General features: G+C 47.7%; 1 protein-coding gene across 5 annotated transcripts in view; it reads right to left on the bottom strand.

Annotated features, from left to right (window-relative positions):
• APLP2 (amyloid beta precursor like protein 2) overlaps positions 1-20,709 on the bottom strand; it is a 32,431-nt gene that overhangs the window by 4,299 nt on the left and 7,423 nt on the right. For 4 of the 5 annotated variants that reach the window (XM_026039323.1, XM_026039322.1, XM_026039321.1 and 1 more), the window contains exons 2-13: positions 14,087-14,260; positions 13,171-13,300; positions 10,286-10,398; positions 8,757-8,935; positions 8,395-8,627; positions 6,957-7,124; positions 4,828-4,943; positions 4,543-4,617; positions 3,186-3,344; positions 2,770-2,898; positions 945-1,044; positions 499-669 (exon numbers count right to left, since the gene is read on the bottom strand). In XM_026039323.1, coding sequence (XP_025895108.1) covers positions 499-669; positions 945-1,044; positions 2,770-2,898; positions 3,186-3,344; positions 4,543-4,617; positions 4,828-4,943; positions 6,957-7,124; positions 8,395-8,627; positions 8,757-8,935; positions 10,286-10,398; positions 13,171-13,300; positions 14,087-14,260 — 1,747 coding nt within the window. The remainder of the gene's footprint in view (positions 1-498; positions 670-944; positions 1,045-2,769; positions 2,899-3,185; positions 3,345-4,542; positions 4,618-4,827; positions 4,944-6,956; positions 7,125-8,394; positions 8,628-8,756; positions 8,936-10,285; positions 10,399-13,170; positions 13,301-14,086; positions 14,261-20,709) is intronic. The other variant, XM_026039324.1, reaches the window with a different exon arrangement.

Genomic DNA, 20,709 nt, shown 5'->3' on the forward strand with positions numbered 1-20,709 from the left:
AGGCTACAGCTTTCTTTAAGCTCCGAACTCTGTTCAAACATTTTTGATATAAATGCACACGCCAGCTGTCAACACCCGTTGACATAGAAAACCAGATATCTATTAGAAAGGGGGGAAAAACAAGGGAATTCCTGCAGCTCCCGAGCAGATCACGGCACAAAAGGCTTACCATTAGATGAGAGCATTTTAATGACTGAAAAGAAATTCCAGAATCGAGTCACACGGTTAAAAATAAAACAAAACAACCAAGAAAGAGCCCTGCTCTCTGCAAAATGGAAAGAGGTAAAATAATTCTGAAAACGGATGAATTGGGAAGTCAAATCAGTGGCACATTAGCAGCAGTGCTGCCTCCTTCAAAAGGAGGGTCTGATGGGTACCCATAAAGGCAACTGTTGTGCTCCTGAATGACCCAAAGGGATGGAGCATCCTATGCCATGGAGCTGGGCTACAAAAAAGGGTCTGTAAAGGGAAAGAAGCCCCGTTTGCAGTTCCACCTACCTTCGTTTTCAGACAGGGCTGGGAAGGTTTTCACCTGGAATGGACGGAAGGGCTTGCCCTCGAGGGGGATTTCTTCGCTCTCCTCAGAGCTCACCCTGACATCCACCTGGGATTCAGAAATGGAGGAGGCGAACTGGTCCATGTCTGCACGTTGCTCCTGAAGCAGCTCATCTGAAAGGAAGGGGAGAAAAACCTTGCACAGGCTGCACAAAGCCTGGCAGAGAGGGAAAGGGGCAGAGTCTGAGCGTGGCAGAGCTGCAGGGGACCGCTGCTCAGGGCTGCCGTGTTATCTTCTCCCGTCTGCTCTAGTCCACAGGCTGGAAAAAACAAATAAATAAGGGCCAAGAGGTTTGGAGTGGCAAGAAATGTTGGGAAAATGGGATTGCGGAGCTCACTTCGCTTGATACGATATCCTAGCTTAATATGCTGGCGCGGGAGCCACTCACCAATCTCATCCTGGATTTCCTCAGCCACATACGGCACCTTGTAGAGCAGGGACAAGCTTTGATTCATCCGCTCCTCGATCACATGGAGATGTGTCATCACCTGTAAACACACAAGATGCGTTGGAGGAGGCAGAAGCTCTCAGTTCCTTGATAGGTTCTGGTACCTGAGATATTAAATAAAATATCTACTGCTGGACGTGCCACGACAGACAGTATTTGGGCACTAGATTCATCTAGTCCAACGTTCTGATGCTTTCTAATACTTCATGCTTTGCTGGAACTGGCCATTTGTACAGTGGCTCTTTCAGTATTTTCAGAGGGCTGGGGACGAGGGAAAGGATTCAGCAGGCTCTTGCTATAACCAGCTTTCCAGGGAAAGCACTGAAACTATTTCCCCTGCCCTGGCTGCTGTCACCGCTCATTGTATGCAGCTACAAGTGTTTTCGTTAATGAATTTTCATCCTTGACTAGCAGCAGACACACACGGAGCAGACTACATTGCTTATCAAGAAGGAAGGTGCCTTTCAGAACAACATTTGATTTATACCCCCTGCATCCTAGGCTGGCAGCTGCCTTGTCCTCACCCATGAGACACGAATGGAAATTCCGTGCAACCTCCAGGCCCTCTTGCCTGCACAAAACACAGGGATGAAGTCACGCCTGACCTGCAGAGGGTGCTGCGTAATCAGGGATCATAGGGACCAAGGAACATCAATATGGATGGCCCAACGTTGGGGGAAGCTACGGAGCTGCATGGACCTGTTTTACAGGCTGCCGTGCACCTGACCTTTAAGAGCGAGGATGAAAGCCATTTAATTTTACACGTGGCAGCTTGTCAATCAAGCCAATCGATCGCGGAGCTCAAAATGCACCTGGAAAACGGAGCAAATGGCCATGGAAAAGTACCACCCACATCCTCTGCATGTCAATTTGTTGCCACTGCAGCCTTCCAAGTGAATTAAGGCCCGTTGGAAGGTTTGAGCTGCCGAACAAAGGGTCAGGGCAGAATGTGTGTGATGCATTGAGCTGTCTCTGGAAACACCGGCACATACCTGCACCTCAGCTCTGCTCCTCACAGCTACTACCAGTGTCTCTGAGGACAGACAGCTCGGTAAGAAGGAAAACTCAGCGGCAAAAAGCCAGCAGATATCTCAAAAGGTTTGTGGAATATCTGGGGCTACTCTTAATATGACACTGGCTGGATGCGATGCTCATTTGAAGCAAGTTATGCACGTTCCCAGCAGGAGAAAAATGACTTTCGGGGTATTCAGGAGAGAAGCACGTTGCAGCAATGGATAACAAACTCATCAAAATAGATTTGCTACTAAAACTAGCAATTCTAGCCAACTGCTTGGCAAGGTTAGGAGATGAGAAAGTGGCCACAGGCAACAAGACTCCGCTTAGAAGGGGCTTCACAGAAATGGATTCGCCCACCTAACACACAGGGATCATGAAGGAAAAGACTAATCATTTAGACATGAGGTCTTGGAAGAAACTGAAAAAAACCCAAGATGCAAAAGGGATACTGAAATAGCTCAACTCCTAGACTTATTATTGCAACCAGTAACAATCCATGCTTAAGAAGGGATGCACCAAGGTAATATCTCAATGCTAGATCTCTAATATTGGGTTATGCAGCAAGGAAAAATGCTGGGATGGCAAATTTGGTGACAGGCAAAACGCCCAGAGACCAGGAGCTCAGCGTGCAAGGGCGTCAGGTCGCTACAGCACCCAGCGAATCAGCGGGAGGAAACTCTGCGGGGTGACAAAGCCTCCCTCGACAGAAAAAACATCCTTCCACCCGAGATGGAAGCATCTCTTCTACCTGAGATTTCATCTGCGCAGCCTTTTCTGGGTCAACTGCCAGGACGTGCTGGTAGTGGCGGATGGTGTGCAGGCGGTCCTTGTTCTCGGCACGCACGTAGCGCTTCAGAGCTTGCAGGATGCGGTGGGGCTGCGGGATTGAGGAGGGGAGCACAGTTCAAAACGCGTGGAGTCAAAAAACGACAGCTGGAAGAGAGCACTTGAGGGGGGATTCAGCTTTGCAAGCAGGGAGAGCAATCCCTCGTGTTCAGCACTTGGGATAATCTCTTTTTCCCCGGCTCTGACTCGGAACACCGTGTATCGTGAGCAGCGGGGAGGGTTTTTCAAGTGAGCGGCGAGTACAGAACAGCAGCAGGAGGGAACAACAAGGTCTGCCCGGGGCTTCCTCCTCCTAAACACCTTTCCCAAAGGACCTACCCGGGGTGGATCGGCCTGCAGGGCTGCCAGGTAGTTCTCCAGGGCGATCCGGCGGCGGTCGTTCAGCATCGCTTCCACCCGGGCCAGGTGAGTCTCCACCAGCTGCTGCTTCTCGCTTGCGGCCTCTTTTTCCAGGGATTTAACCATGGCCTGGAAGTGCTGTAGGGAAAGAACACGGCGCTGCAGGAAAGGCTGCATTTCTCAGGGGTGCTTACTCACCGATTGCTCTAGAAGCTTGTTCCCACCTTGCACGTTATAGGGTTTTATGGTAGGAGAGAAGGGCCAGGAATAGATGTTAATGCACATTTCGTATTTGCAATCTAAATAGTGGCAATTTGCCTTTCAAACTCCTCTCCGAGGTCCCTCGGAACCAGTTCCAAAGGTCTATGAAGAGGTCACAGGGCTGTGCAGAGAAAAACGCCAGCTCTGCAGTCAGGAAGTCCAGAGCTTTCAGCTCAACAAATGACCAAATCTCTCCCTCCACCCTGTGCAACAGGAACAAGGTAGATTTCCTTCACCCTAGAGCCATGAGGCAACGAAGCAGAAGCTGGGGGCCTTGCAGAGGGTACATTCAGATCAAATCTCCCCATGTCCTACTAGGATGGTCATTTGCAGCATCTCCAAATGGATCAGAACAGCCCATTAGATGTTATATCACAGCACGGACGATGGAAAACTATTTTGGACTTGGACGGAATTCCAATAGTGGTTTATTATTTTAAAAAAGGGAGAGAATATCGTGTTCCAGGACGGAAAAGTGAGGTGGGCTTAAAAGCTGGAGCCAGTCACTCACTTGTATGTTGGTTTGAGGGAATTTCGTACAGTTCTGACTGCCAGAGGAGCCTGCCCTTCACAACCCCATGCCCTGATTACCCCCGATTAACTCCACGGGCTATCCAAATTCTTCTCATAAGGCAGAAGACTGGCATTTTGGCAGCAAATCAGCTTCATCTGCTGTCTAAATGGCTTTCAGTAACTCTGCCCAACCAGGAAGCGGGTGTCCAGAGAGCCTTGGCCAAACCGAACGGGGCTGCGAGGCCAATTTTTACTGCAGAACAGGCCAAAGGTCTAAGGTTACAATTTGGCTCTGTTGTCACCACGCTCGCAGGCTGGGTTAGGTTCCTATTACTGGCCTTGGGAAAGGGCCTGGCACAACATCAGATCATCTCCAGCTTCGGGAATAACACACGCAATTGGAGTCCAATGTCCTCTGAGAGGCAACTGGTGACGGAACAGAAAAGCTATTTTTCCATTTCAGCCTGTTTTTGGCTTTGAATATTAGCATCTCTCCTCCAGCTCGCCGAGGCGAGGAGGACAAACACCAGCAACTTTGCTCCTTGGGTTCCTCCACTCTTACCTGAATGAGAGTCTGTCTTTCTGCCTTGGGGAGATTCTTGGCTTGATGTTCTGCTTCCTCCCATTCCTTTTTTACCTGAATAAGGAAAACGGAGCATTTTATAACACGACCCACAGTTCTGTCTCATTTGGGGGGCTAATTTGACTTCATAGGCAGATTCTGGCATAGCACAGCCAGGTGCTGCAGGCACAAAAGGGCTTCAACTTAGCACTTGGCCCTTCTGAGCGGCAAACTGAGCATCCCCAGCGATTTCTCTTCCAATATTTTAGCTGAATTAAAGCTCACCCGGTCCATGCGGTTGTGGTGTCGGACCTCCAGCTGCTCCTTTGCTTTTTGGAAGCGGGCGTGCTCGTTGTCATCAGCCGGCGTTTCGAAGTACACATCCACATCATCAGTGGGCACTGAAAGAGAAGGTAGAGATTTAAAAAAAAAAAATAAAATAAAATAAAATGAAAGAGCTTCAGAAAACTCTGCTCCTGGATGGCAAAGGACAGGTAGGGAGAGGAATCTTCGTGCCTGCAGAATTAACAAGCTGGCAGGCTGCATTTACTGAGCTGCCACCTACCAAGAGCCCCTTTTGGGATCTTTAGGCTGCCAATTTACTGCCCAACATCAGTTGGTTACATCACCCCAACTACAGAGCAATGCACCGCGGCACCCAGCACCTTCCTATGGCTTCTCAGAGCAGCATTATTCAGCTCCAGCAAATGCCTTGGACTGCAGAATGAGGCACTTGTTTCCTCTTCCCTTTCACATTGGCTTTGGATAGTTCAAATGACATTTTGTGCATTAGCTGCTCACTGACAAGCTGGCTCCAGACATCATTAATATGATTAGGGAGCTTGACAGTGAATCTGCACTAAGCACTACCCAATATTTTACACTTCCAACCTACCTTCCCTACCAGATGCACCATACAGGAGTAATGGGCAACGATATCAGACAAGACAGCAACAGAAGGAGGCTCAGCGAGACAAATTCACTTGTCCAATAAACTGGAAGCTTTGGATCTTTAAGACACTCAAATCCAGCACCAAGAGCAATAAAACGGCACAAGTGACGGCCTCAAGCGCCTGCAGAACCCGTGACAGAGCCTCTGCCCGCACACGCTGCCATGTGGGACGTACTCAACCACGTTTCTGTGCTTCGGTTTAGGCACCAGGCACCCCGAAGTCCTCTCAGAGAATCCCTGTGGTACCCCACTGCTGCAACGTTCACGCAGGGAGGTCATTTGTAGGAATTTATGGGAATTCTTCAACCAGTTTCACACTTCGGGTAGAAGAACCCTCCACCATCTCACCAGAAGCTTCAACCACAGAAATACCCTGGGCAAATACAGCATGAATATAGGGGGGGAAAAAAAGAAATCACGCACTAAATCCCCAGGCCTTTGCTCTGACCGAGGAGTGAAGATGGGGAAGGAACTTTGAGCCCATTCAAAACAAGCATTATTTCTGCATGCAAGGGGCTGAGGACTGGATTCTCGGTCTGCCCATGGCATTTCGGAACCAGAGAGACACAGAAGTCTCTTCGCAGCCCCCAATCCCTCTGCAACAAGGCAAACTGTTGCATGGAAAGCGCCTGACATCCGCATCTTTTCTTTCCGCGCTTGGGTTAGATCAGCCCCATCTAAAGCACTCGCATGAAGCCCATTTTGTAAACAGGATTACGGCCGTGTAGTCAGCCTGCCAAGCCCCAGATAACACAAAAAGCCTTTCAAAAGGCTTTAGTGGTAGCTGGAGTGGAAGTGCTGGAGTTCAACAATAAGATTAATACGGAGGTTAAAACGGTTTTGGTAGTTTTAGCATCTGACATAAAAGCCAGGGGGCCAAAACCTTCAAGCTCTCAAAAAGGCAAGGATCCAGTCAGGATTCACGTTTCAAGCTCAGCTGGAAGCGGACACCTGAATTCCACAGGATTTTTCCGATGCTTTCCCAAAATATAATAGCCAGGAAAGGTCGACTACCGGGAGAATGGCCATTAGCAGCCTGCTTTTCAGGACCCGTGGGTCAAATATATGCAAGATAATGTGAGTGGGGAGAGCAAGGGGAAGATATCTGGCAAAAGAGCTGGTTAGGAAAACAAACAAACTAGGTGTTTTCCTAAAAAGAGCTTAGAGACAGGCCCCGGTCCCTGCTCTGGATGCAAAAGATGGTCACCAAGCCCTCGGTAAGGGTTGCAGGCCCCGCAGGGCAGCGCGGACACACGGCGAGCAGCCACTTGCACCGGGGGAAGTCAAACCCAGAGAGCTAGAGAAGCAGAGACAAGAGGAGGCCGTTGCAAGAGGACACACGGAGCTGCTGCAGACACCGGGACCCAGAGGACAGGCTACACACGCGGCCCTGGGCGAGGAGGAGACACCAGACAGACAGCAGCGAGCTGCAAAAAAGGGGCCGGCAGGAGACAGGACTTACTCATCTTTTTACACACAGCCACACAATACTCCTCTGACTCAAAATTGTTCCTGTTGCCTCCGCAGCCTCCGTATATAAAGCGGACGCACTTGCTCTTGTTAGGGTCGAAGTACCAGCGCGGCATCACGGCGCGGCAGGGCCCTGTCACCGCCTCCTGCGAGCAGACAGCTGTGGAGACGGGGCAGAGCGTGAGCTGGGGAGGAGCACGAGGCCTCGCCGGGCGACTTACGGTTCTGCAGCGGCGCCCGCTCCCGTCGCCCTCGGCCTCCGCTAGCTACAGCCCAGGAAAGGAGGCCTGGGAGGGCAGATTAAAGCCCTCGAGGAGGCGCCGGGGGGAAAGTGGATGTCTTGGAGGTGAACGGCTAGAGCAGCAAGGGAAAAGGCAGGTGAAGGACCCGGAACGTCAGCCTGGCGGCAGCCTTGCCCGGTAGGTTTTAAAATTTTGGAAGGATACGGATAAATACGGAAGCCCAAAGTAATTGGGGCAGCCGTGGCACATCATGCAGCAGCAGGCTCCTTCATAACTAGCAGCCAAGGGCCAGGATACACCCTATATATTAGCAATTGGTTGCAGCAAGTCAGGAAAATGGGCTGTGTGCCCCCAAAACAGACACCCCAACCACCCCGTTCCGGGTGTGCTTCAACACCTGCAAGCCCCCTGTACGTGCATGATCTAAGCCTCGTTTCAGCAAGTAAAATTATCTGCAGCACGCTGGCGTTTTCCCAACGAGATGCAAGAAGTGCTGGCAATGATTCAGTGAGCTGAAGCTAATTGAATTTCATTCCCTCTCCCCTCCTCCTTCCTTCCTCTGCAGACACTTCCACGCACAAAACGCAGGGCGCCTCCGTGCCACGGGGGCCCCACACAATCAGCAGATGCTCTTAGCGATGGTTCCTGCCCCTAGACAAAAGCTACAGGAAAACACTTGGAGAATAAACATGGAACAAGAGTGTTGGATCGTTTTCCATGGTCCAATTCTGGCCGCTTAACACGGAGGCTGGAAGGCACTGCCATCCAGAGGCCAGAAGCCACCTTAATGCCACCTTTTTAGAAGCTGCCCCATCAGTTTTAGCTTCCTTGTTGTAACTGGGGTATTAAGCACCTCATCCAAGGTAATCACTCCATACTACAGTTTTAAAGTCATGGTGTTTGGAAGCCCCGAGCGTTTCCAAAAGTGGTTTGTGCCAATGCTGTTTGTGACTCTACCTTGCACCTTTGCGGAGGTGCTTGTTCAACGTGCCGAGCGCGGGGCTTCCTGCCAGCAAAGCTGCCGTTCGGTGGAATCACGTGGCCCACAAGAGCCACCGTCAACCCTCCAAACACGAGCATCATCAGCTTGCCGCTGTCTGCTAATTTAGGTGGCAAATAAAACACCCAAAGCGGCATTGATGGATGTGATCAAAACGACCCGCGCCGAGAAGCGAGCAGGCGACTTACACTTCATGTCGCTGCTGACTTCTTTGTCAGAGAGAGCCTTGTCGTTGCTGGGCTCCGTGGGGGTCTCTTCGTTGTAATCGTCTACTTTATAGCTGTCGTAATAGTAATCACGATCTTCCACCACATCCTCCTCCTCCTCCTCCTCTTCCCCTTCATCCTCTTCATCCTCCTCCTCCTCCTCCTCCACAGCTGTCCCTGTGAAGTCTTCGACACCTGCCTCTGTAGGGAACTCGCTGAAGGGATACAGTTCAGTTAGGAGGGGGAAATCACTGCTAAAAGCTCTGCAGCCAACCTTGGAGGCACTACAGAAACAATTCTTTTCATCTGCTGTAGAAACCACGTTTCTTAGCTAAGAAGCCTACCTCTTATAAAGGTCGTAGTCTTCCTCCTCGTCTTCATCCTCCTCCTCCTCTTTGGAAGGGGCTTCCTCTGCCGCTTTGGTCTGAGGGCAGCACACGTACTCGGTGCCGTGGAACTGGTCCACGCCGCAGGGCAGCAGCATTCCATAGCCGTGCAGGATCATCCCTTCCGTGAGACACGCCTGCAAGGGGAGCACATTTTAGTCCAAGGGGGCTTAGACCTGCTCAGAATAGGCTGAACCTGGAGAGGTCTCAAATTCAGAGGTTCCTGCTGCGAGTTTATCAGATGCAACCCCTAAAAATGCTGAATTTTCAGCCTGGTTAAGCTCTGGATCTTGTGTCAACACACGGGCGAAATCGCTTCAAACCAACCTGCCCTTGTTTGCTTTTTGCACTGGTCATTTCATTAACCTTTCTCTCTCTATATTGGAGTAAGTGAAAAATTATTTAAATGGACTTTATGTCAAGATTATTGCACCGGCCGACGGAGAAAATCAATCGGATAAATCAAGCAGAAGTCAAATGTGAATTGTGAGTAGGCAGCACATTAATGCATTGCTCTTAACTAAAGAAATACAGGGGGTTTATGGGGTTAGAGAAAAAAAATGAAGTAAAAAGGGCTTTCTTGCATGCATCAGATCTCCTCAGAGCTTTGCTTTGTTAAAGCCTCGCTGTAAAAGCGATCCAAATATTTCCAGAAAAATTCTCCAACTATGTCGAAGGAAAATGGTTTTTATCTTGGTTTTAATGTTTCAAGACACTGGCAAGTTTCTCTGTTAAAAGGTGATTCCTCTAGCACAGGGTTATTGAATCAAGACAGGATTTTGCTCCCTTGAAATTAAAGCAATAGGAAGCTCTAGCTGGCGCTTCCTTCGCCTCATCTTTCCTACCAGTGACAGTGGAATTTAAACGTTATGTTGCTGTTTCTACAGAACAGCAAACATCTAAATTTAGTCTGTATTACCCTCAGCTGAAATGAGTGTGCAGAGAATTCGTAACATTTTTTACCAGCCGGATTAAAAAGATTGGGTGGGGGGGAGATTTATTCCGAGAGGATAATCTGCCTCTTACGTCAAAGCTGCACTGAACAGTCACAACACACTTTGTGGTGGCCCCAAGCAAGCTCTCAAACCCGAGCAAATCCCCAGCTAGAGCACCACAAAATGGGCAAGAGAAACATGAAACACCCTCCGCCCAGTCTGCTCCCCTGGGAGGGATGGTTACGGGTTGGAGTGGCATCCCAGGGACCTGATTACACTTCTGAGCTCCAGGGTAGAACGGGATTTTGGGCAAGTTCCTTCAGGGCAGCTCTCTAAGAGCAAAGAATAACTCGGTACATGGGATTTGGAGCCACTTGAGAAACATTTTATGCTGCTTTTGGCCTTGGTTCATAGGCTCGAACATGGGAACAACACACTCCAGAGATAAACCCTGGCCTGCTCCAATGCTGTAATAACTGAGACAGCATTTATAAAACAGGCATAAAGCAGGCAGGGCCCAAATCAACTTGCTGGTCACAAGGGCTCACTTACCTCTTTGGCCACCGTGTGCCAGTGCTGGTAGCTTTCGCACACATCCATCCGCTCCTTGTGGAAGAATCGGCACTTTTCTGGAACCAGCAGCACGTCGCTCACAAACTCCCCCACTGCAAAGCAAGAAAGATCCAGAGTTTAGCTCCTGTCACACACATGCAACCTCCAAACGGAGATAAAGTCGCTGTCGAAACTCCCCCAAGGACACTTACTTTTAAGTGCCTTTAACGTTTGTGTAAGGTATATTATTTTTAATGCACACAGCCCAGCAGCTATCTATGAAAATTTACTGAAAACAGTTGTGCTACACAAAAGCTTCCATGCTGCCTGTTACTGCAACGCTCCGGAAAGTTTTCTATGCTGCAAATCTACGTTTCCAGTATCTGGATATCTGAGCGAGTCTTGTCTGCTTTTCTTGTTAACAGTATCCAGAGGACTTGAGTCGGGATCAACTGCATCACATTCCTCAGCTTGGACAGACCTAAGCAACACACACCAAGCTGGAAAATGCGTAGCACAAAAAGCAGAGTAAAGCCAGAGTCAGCAAGCATGCTGTTATCTAGATGTTGGAACACAACCTGACCTGCATGAGTTAGTTTCGGATAAACCTTAAGGCCAGACTTCTGCTTTTGAGGAAGGAGTAAGAGACTCTGAGTTAACAGGATGAACTATTTAGCCTGAACAGCCTCCACAACCCTGCTCAGTGCTGACACTCATCATATCGGTATCAGAAGTACGTCCAGGATGAAAACTGCCTTGAGTTCTCAGGCCAGAAGTCCTACCAGACACTGAAACCAGGATCCACAATGTGAATATCTGCACGAGTTGCCATTTTTTACCTTCTCTCTTCGAGATTTAGATTCCACTTGCAGTAATTTTAAAGTAGTTATCTAGATATCCTAAAAAGATGCGGATGTTACAAGATGATGAGATCAACTGGTCTTCCTCAGCCTCTCTAATGAGTAGCATATTACTCTCTTTAAGTTCCTGATGTGCCTTTGAAATTAAGAACTGAGCAAATTCTCAGATCAAGCGCCTGTGGTTCTGAGGGTGCAAAGGCAGAAAGCTCAAACTGACCAGAAATGATGCTGAATAATGAAGGGCAGTGATGGAAAGAGCTGTTTTCAAAAGGATGGAGTCCCAGTAACCTGAGATAAGAGACATGGCAGGTTCTTGCAGTTCAGTTTGGGCACGAAAATCCATCCTACGCTGGACATTTACTGGGAAACCTTCCTCCTCCGTGACCAGTGCTAATAAAATAAATAAATAAAGAGAAAACCCTTTTCAGAGTCGGCCAGATGAGGTGCTTCCACGCCGTCTAATAGCGCAGCCAGGGCTGTCAGCAGTTTGTCTGTTCACACCTCAGCAGGCTCAGCCCTGCTGCCATCATCCTATTGTTACCTTTATTTTACAGTTCAGTGAGAGCGCTGATGGGTTCTCCTCGGGCGCCTGGGCCATACAAAAGAGCTTTCCTGCTGGGGGGAGATGTGGCCGACAAGGGCTGAGAGCAAAATCCTACCTCAGATAGAGCTGCGGCAGGGAAGGCACAAGCAGCAACACAACAAAAAGTCCTCTGGATCTAATAAAAAACCATACTTTCCTCCCGAGAGAGGCAGCGTTCGTTTAAAACGCGCAATTTGGGCTCTTTATAAGGAGATGGGGGAGGGTTTTTTTAAATGCACATGCAACTCGGGGCTGGAAAAGGAATTGTGCTACAAGATGGCCTGGCAAGGGAAAAGCCTTTGTGAGAGGAGACTCCAATTAAGGCTTTTAAGAGAAAGTTTGGTGCTCATCACATTTTAGCGCAGTGTCACTAAAATCAGCTTAATTTTCAGCTGAAGAATATGCTCGGAAAAGGATTATTCCCAAAAGAGATTACACGTTATAAGTCCACGGATCTTTCTTTTATCCTTATTTCCACTGAAGCGCTTGGCATAATCAGCTGGGCTTTCTAGCTGCTCAAATCTGATTTTCCCTGTTTATGAAGTTAGAGTAGCACCTTCTTCCCACAATGTATCCACATAAAATTTAGTGCTTAGGAAGTGCTTCATGATCTTGTAGGGAAAGGTGATACCTGTGAGGGAATAAAAACCTCTATTTCTGTGTTCTCTTGTGTCCAATTGACCCTTCAAGACAGCAGGAGACTTCTTGCAAAGAGTTAAGAGAGTCTTTTCCAACGGACAACTGGGAAAGGGATCCAGCCAGCTGAGACTAAGCTTAGTACTAAGGATGCGCAGCGTTAGTCACAACCTTCTGGACAAAAGGTGAGGGTCAATAAAATAAATCACGTTGCCCGATTCAAGCTGGGGGAGAGACACCCAGAAGCACAATGAAATCTATCCCTGTTCACCTAATATTCTGCCCCAGTTCAAAGCGGGGACATGGGCTACAGCTGCAAGAAGCAGGGCCCCTTTGAAACAACGAGGTTTAAATATAGGCAGTTGAAACAGAATAGGAATCTCTTGCCAAGACCAAAGCAGGAAGCCTGAACATACTGAGTATTTAAGTCTCCAAGGCAACAAAATATTAAAAGCGCCACAAAAATAGGATCAGAGCATTAAATCCCAACGTCTTTGTGATACTCAAACACAATGGCCTTCAGGCTTTGAAGGCAGTTGCAGAGAGAAGGGGGATTTCTTTTTCACGCCAGGCACCCTTCTTCCAACCCAGCTGTTCCCAAGCTGTCGATCCGCTGGAAGGAAGGCCAAATTCCATCTCGGGGAAGCTTTAGTGGAGGCTGGACACGGAAATGGCAACCCGACATGAGAGAATAAATGGATCTGCCCCCTCTCAAAGAAACCAGAGGGCAATTCCAGGGCTCCCTTGCTGTAGGATGGCCAAGTTCATCTCTACGCGGAGGACTGGGAGTCCCAGCTCGTGCTCACCTAGGCACTTGTAGGGCACGACAATGTGAGTGTGGTCCTTGCACTGCTTCTTCCCCTTCTTACACCAGCTCTCGATGCTGACAGGTTGGTTGGCTTCCACGACGTTCGTGATCTGAAGGTCTGGATACATCTGTGGGTAAAAGGCCGACAGAGAAATTTCTATCCAGAGAAGGCAAAAAAGAGGCTCCAGACAAGCACTGAGGGGGCAATTCTAGATGAAACCAAGCTTCCCATTTGCACGTGGACACACATTTGTCAAGCAAACACCCACCTAACTCCTCAGGTTTCCTCGTGTCTCCCTTTAGAACATATTCATGTGACCCCCACGTCCCACTCAAGTCAGGTTCTCCAGTCTAGACGTTGACTTATATTTAGGCTTCTGCTACGTGACCACAACCCAGTCGCAGTTCCATCAGCCTTGAAAACCTGCTCTAAAAGTTTTCCAGGAGGAACACGGCCTGCTCTATCACCTTCTTCCTTATTAAAAAGGAAAAAAGCATTCCTTGTGGTGTTTTACATATTATAATTAAACACCCTTTTCAAGGGCGACGTGCTACAGTATATGGAGCATAACGAAAGGAGTTTAAGGGTTCATAATGAGGCACAAAGAGCTCAAAAATCCTGCCAACATTCAGAATGAAAATATTTTCCTAACGTCCTAGCTGATCTGATTGTGTCCCCATGTGCGCCCAGCAAGAACCTTGGGCGAAGCTGATGCCAGGTGAGAGGGACCTTCTGACTCCCCTTGCTCCTCTCAGGCAATCATCAGCACGACAGTTTGGAACCTGAGCTGGTCAAAAATGACTCTCCTGTGTGGTTAGTTTTCTAGTGACCGGCTGAATTAGCATCCAACTCCTTAGCTGCAGTGAAGAGGAAGCATCACACGGAGAGCCAAGATCCCAGAGGAGGACCTCACCTCCTGGCAGTACTGCAGAATCTCCTCCTTTGTTCCAAGGCAGCTCTTGGTCCCCGAGGTGTCCGGTTCCCATTTCCCAGTCTGGATATTCACGTGCATGTTTAGCTTCCCGCAGAACATGGCGATCTGCGGCTCCGCCACGGCAAAGCCTGTCCCAGCATTGGCTGCGAGTGCCTGCAAAGACAAAAAAAAAAGCAAAATATGTTGATTGCTTTAGCTCACGCCAAGCAGGAGAGCTCAAAGAACCAGAAAGGCTCTGGTGACTTCTTAGAGAGCTAATAATAATAAAATAACTATTTCCCCCTGCATGAGGCCAGCTCAGAGCTTTACGTCATCTGTTTCCCCCAAAGCCCTCAAACATCTGGGATGGAAAGACCCAAGTTTCTTGCTCCGACCTACAAGCAAAGTTGGCTTCTAGGCTCTGCAAAGCCTGTTTTCTCCCATTCAGATGGATATTTGTGCTGCCAGGTTTCACATGCAAATGCCCTAGGATTCCCACCGGGTGCCCCAGCAGCCTCAGCCCCTCCTTGGGTGACACAGCCTGACATCCTGGTCAAACTCCAGACGGATCAATGAAAACAAGGTCAGGCTCCTGTTCTGCACCGCTGCTGCCTGACCCAGACTAAAAAAGGGGATTCAATTAATTGCAGAGTTGCTGTTTTATTCAAAAGGTGGAAAGCGTCCCCCGGAGTGGAACATCCTCTCCCTGTTTAACCGGCTTTGGGACGTGAAGCAGAGCAACTCCCAAATCTAAAGCACTGCTAAAAGGCCACCAAAGCTGCCTTCCTATTTACCCACAGCTCCAAACTGCTGCATAGTAGGGAAAAAATAAACAAAATTCCATTAAAACCGGCCCCCTTCTTCCCCTCCCCTTCTACACACAAAACCACTGCCTGGAGATAAGACTTTGCAACCCTCAGAAGGAGGGATCGTGCAGTGCTGAACACAAGGGGTGCCTGGGGAGTAAGCCCAGCTTAAGATACGGAAAGAGAGATTTCTGTCTTCAGAAAAGAAACAGCTCAAGTTTTTTTTAAAAGGAACTACATTATAAATAGCAGGCTGCCATAAAGAGAAATGTTAACTGCAAGCAGTTTCTATTTTCCTAACCCTTTCAGCCAGGAGAGGTTGAGGAGCGTGAATCCTAGCACAGATCACGAAGTAATGAAACATCAAGCTATATATATCAGAAAGCAGCATCCACATTCAAGTTGCAAAAGGCTTCCAAATTATTTCTTCCTTTCCTGTGCTTTAACAACAGCTTAAATGTCGTGTTAAATCCTCCTAACGTAAAAGGGGGGATGGATTCCTGCCATCCCAGGAGGCAGGAATGGCCACGAGGGCTCCATGCACAACAGCACACAGGCCCTGTTCAAACACATTCCGACCCGCTGAAGTCACCTATTTACCCACTTGGCTCCTGTTTATTTGCACCGTCTCGCTCCGCTTTGACACCTCGGAGCAGAGGTGTCCCCCCTGCTCCGGGGATTCCTCGAATCCAGCTGGATTCGCTCCTCCAATCCAGCCAGTCGCCCTGGCTACGGGCGCCTGCAAACCCCCCATTCAAAGCTGCACAAACGAGGCTAATTACTTGCTTGATTTCATCACTTGTAATCGCAGGCAGGAATCTTTTCGCTGGGTACGTTAATGAACTTTGATAGAAAGACTTCAAACCTTTGACCCTGCGCCTGCAAGAGAGCGGCTTGGAGGAACTTTTCCCGTTTATTATCACTAATTCGGCGTTTTTATCCCATTCTAGCTGTAATAAGAGAGCAGAGGGAAAAAAAGAACTTAAAATCTAAGAGTGGAGGTCGCACTTTGGACTCTGCTGCAAAGGAAAATTGTGGACGAGTTGCTTTTGGTGCAGATGTAATCTAATTCCTCCTCAATGGCCTTTAATATAAGGGGAAAAACAGAGAGCACATTTTTCTGGGGAATTTCCCAGCCTTAAATGGAAGCAGCTACATCTGGTTGGGGAGCAACTAGCAAAAAGTCACTAAAAAGTCAACAGAGAGCTTAATTTTGCACATCTTTGGTGAGCACCATTTTAATCACTCTTACCCTATTAATATACGGCAAAACATGAGGAGACAAATGTTATTTGGAGAAGGGGGGGAAAAAAGTGTTATATAAACCATTCTCTTCCTCCCTTGCACTTGAATTTATAAGATGCTTCGTGATAAATGCCGCTCTGCCTTCTGGTGTCATTCTGTAATCCAGTTTGCTTTCCAAGAGCAAAAAAAAAAAAAAAAACCCAACAAAAAAGAAGTATTTAATTCCATAAACACATAAATCTCCGGTCGGTTAATGTCAGTTAAATTCCTCACCCTGTCAGGCAGGGCCTGATGTACAGCGCCGAAACCCTGGAATTCAGACCTCTAAATCTTGCTCGTCTCCGATGGAAGGGTCTCTGCCTAAGTGTCCAGGCTCTGATTTACTACTAACCTCTTCAAGCAGAGCCAGCAGGTTCGATGCGGGGCAACCTGGTCAAGCAGATCTGGATGCTCCATTGAAAAATAACACCAGAAGGAAAGGGACATTTTTAACCCAAATTGGTCTTCCAAGCAGGATCGCTGCGGGGCTGAACTAACAGCCAGACTAGGCTGCATGGGGGACCTGGATTTGCCAGAGCCAATTTCGATCCACAAAGCTGGGAAAGGGTGTGAGAAACAACAGGCTGGCAGAGCCAAACTCTCATTTCAGCCCCATTTTGCCCTGCAAAAAAAATGTTTGGAGCCTCTCGAGACTCTTGGAGCAAACATAATCCTTTAAGCTCACACTTCCCCGTGAATTCCAGCCCTGGAGATCACAGGGGATGGAAATATCATCTGCTCCCTTCCATCAAGGCAAGATATGTGTAAAAATACCTGTCCCTCGCACCTTCCTTTTCCAGGATTTGGTAAACCTCTTCGCATCACATCTTTTGGAGCAGGCTGCCTTATTTAATGGAATGCTATTTGGGAATATTTTCTGGGGAGCTGCTGGGACTCCAGATCAGAAGGGGGCCCAGAGTTGCTCTTTAGCAAGGGAAAAAGGTGCTCATTGTGTTTTGCAGACAAATTAGTTTTTGCGAGCAGAAAGATATCTGCAAAATGTCAAATTTAACTACATTCATCTGCAGAACATCTAAATTAACTACATTCTGAATTGTCAGCGGGGTTAAACGTTCCCGTAACCCTGCTCAGCTGATCAGATTAGCCAGAATCCGAGGGTTTATGGCAGAAAACCAGAGCAGGAAGGGAGCTCAGCAGGAAGTCTCGGGTCCACCTTTCTGAAAAAACGTTCCCATAACGTGCTGCTTCGAAAGGCCATCTATAGATAGACCCTATGCAGCTAAATTGCAATTGCCACCCATGATTATAAAAAAGACCCAATTCGCATCCTGTCCAAGTGCCACCACCGCAGCCCGGTGTCCCACGCCAGTTTAACACTTTAAGAGCCCTATGGAATTTTGGAAGAGAACACTTCAAATTCTCCAGGTTTGGGGTTTCTACCTTGTAAAGACGAGCAGAGCTTCCAGTTTGTGCCTCAAACTGTGTTGCAGGCTTTTGTTTTTCTCTGCTTCCTGCTTGCATTCATGGGATAGGTGGCCTGAACCCAGGAAGGCTAATGAATGTCTGACACAGCAGGCAGTAAATCTAGAGCCTAGCAGCTCATCCTAGCTTTATTGCTTTATTTTTTTTTAAATTGCTGATAATTACAATAATGCACACGGGCAGGGGGCCAAGGCAGGAAGAATTATTGTCTGCAGGCAGATCTGGTGCGAGCTGATAATGCCGGCCTGGGTTTGCTTTTGAATTTCAATGGCTGAAATCACAGTAAAGCAGGTTTTTTGGCTTGCTTTAACTGGCTGAGGTGGAGCTGAGAGAGGTGGAGCTCTCATCTGCTCGGCCTTTATTGACTTTTGGGGGAGGGAGTTGGGAAAATGGGAAACAAGTGCAGGAGCTTGGACACTGGTTAAACAGCTCGCTTTGCAGCCCAGGAGGTTGGAGATATTTTGATCCATATAAAAGCATGAACCTGAGTGAATCATAGCACTACTTTAGCTTTACTGGGTTTGCACCCTCTTGTTTAATGGGGAGAACCTAAGCGAGATTAGAGCAGACACAGGCTCGACCTATTTATTACCAGGTTAAACTAAGGCACAAAGTCAAGTGACTTGCCTAAGGTCATCCCCGCCGGGCTCAGCCCGGCTTAATCCTCACCCCTCACTGCTGCAAGCTCTGTCAACTGGCCCAGTAAGTCTTAATTATTGGGCATTGGAACCACAGGGCCTCAAAATATCGTGTTCCCTTGCCAGGGAGTGAATATTTCACCGTAAGCTGATGTCAAACTCTGAGGAATTCGCTTTGAAGGAGTCGCTGGCTAAAAAGAACATTCGGCTTTAGATAAAGAAACAACACACCTCAAGTACAGATTCCAACTAATTCAACAGTCCATTAAAAAAAAGCAAAAAAAATGCAACAAATAAAACAAAAACCACATTTTGGCTTCAGAGATCTTAGAAGTTCATTGGGAGCTTCACAAATAAGTGCACAATGGAGCTAACACCACAAAAGCCTGCGCGTCTTGCCCAGGAAAACCATGTATTTAATCGGGCTAAAACCCTGAGATAAAAACCCAATCTCTGCACTCGTCTTATCTAACACCCAGCCATGCAAAGAGCAAGCAAGAAATTCAATAGTTTACATTAAGAGAGCATCAAGAGTTGGAAGTGGCAATGAAAAATATGGACAAAAATGCAAAGGGGAAAATGCTTCCACTTTTCTTCCCAGCAAAAGGGAGAAAAGTGGGAAGTTTGCAGTCCAGTTTAGCTTCGGCAAGAACCATTTGTAAGCAACCACTAATGTTTTGGAACCTGATAAACTACTCATTTGCTAACCTCAAGTCCTACAATTAGGCCACACACCAAAATCCCTCTAGCAAACAGGAATAAATCAGCGGGAATGGCTCGACCCCCAGGGAAGCTTTGCATTCTCCCCGCCCAAGCTCACAGCCTTCCGAAAAACTAAGCTCCCTGGCAAGCCTGGCTTGCCAAAAGCCCAGATGAAAGGTGAATTTGGAAGGGGCAACCATGAGGTTTGCAAGTCCTGGCTTTCCAAGCCATGCTAATGATCCTTCAAAAGTAGGAAACCCACAGCTGAAGCACAGGGCTGCTTTCATCTTTGCTGGCACTCCCCGAGTTTCAAGCATATGTTGGGCCAGACCAAAATTAACATGTTACCAAAAAGAAAAAATCTACACCATAAAAGTCTTGCTATTTTCAGGGTCTAAACTGAGGTTTTTTTTAAACTGAAAACTTCTAAAGCTGGTTTAAAAGCATGGATTAATTGCATGGATTACAAGTCAATGAAAAAGTCACAGTTGGTAGATAATACTGAGAATGGATAACTTTTAACTCTAGCACTTATTAAAAATACATTTAGGGAAGAATGTAAATTGAAATCAAGACGAAAACACCCCCTCTCACACAGCCCTGTTCCTCCTCCCATTATTTATTTGGAGGACCGCTCTCAAGTCGTTATGGAGCATCCTTCAAGCGACACTTCACATCACTGCTCCCATGCCAAAAAATCCTCTAGTCCAGGAATTTTTAGCATACACAGGCATAAAAAGCAGCATTTTAGGAATGTCTATAGTGGATTTTCCAAGACTGCTGTTTAGATGCTGCACTTCTACCTACCCCCAAAACTCACGTTTAGTGATGGAGCAGAATAGAGGGGTCAAACCCCAGCACCCCTCAGGTTGTGCTGGTTAGAGGGACATCTTAATGGCTTTCCAGCTTTTCCTCTTTAAAAGCAAGCCGGGCTAATTTAGCAGCATTTTATTTCTGAAGCATTAATTTATCAGAGGGGGGTTAATAGTGGCAGCATCCGAGCACGGCCAGGCCAGCACTGGAACTCTAATGGCCATCTTAAACAGTTGCTTTAAGGGAAGCAACAGCTTGGCCCTTAGAATAACTGCTTAATGCTATTAGAAAATTAAGGAGTAATTTATAGCGCCGAGAAAAGCTGGCAGGCTTCAGATCCCCTCTACCAATTGTGCTGATCCAGAAAGCAGGGCTCGTTCACCAGGAGCTAGCAGAGAGCCACAAATATTTTTAAGGTTGTTGTTGTACTAGCTAATGGACTGTATAGGCCCATACAGCTTTTGTATGTTAATTTTCTAGCTCTCGGGTTTATGAAGCTGCGTGGCATTGCACGAATGCAATGCTTGGGGCGGGGGGAAGTTAGATAGTTCAGCCTCATACCTCTCACGGGCAGTTTTGGGGCAAGTTTTGGAAAAAACAGGGCTTTTGAGGCAAGTCTTCAAGGCACAAAATTCCTATGAGCCGAAAGCTTTAGTGCAAATCTGGAAGCAAAGACTGGAACTGCAACAGAGCGGGGGACTACAATGTTTGAAGAAGAACACACAGAAAAGCTTCAGATAATTCAGTTCTGCTTGAAGAAAAAAAGAGGGAATATCTACAGAGAACTTCCACAATGCAAGAGAAATGCCACTTGAAGGTCTCAACAAGAGGGGCCGCTTTTCCGACTGCTTTTCCTTGGAGAAACCTTCCTGTGTGCTCAGATGCTTCTCATCCAACACGCTGCACATCTGAGTGCATTTCCCTTGACTGAGAGCCA

This window comes from Nothoprocta perdicaria, unplaced genomic scaffold (genome assembly GCF_003342845.1).
Source record: "Nothoprocta perdicaria isolate Ctin4 unplaced genomic scaffold, notPer1 scaffold_228, whole genome shotgun sequence".
Lineage (NCBI taxonomy): Eukaryota > Metazoa > Chordata > Aves > Tinamiformes > Tinamidae > Nothoprocta > Nothoprocta perdicaria.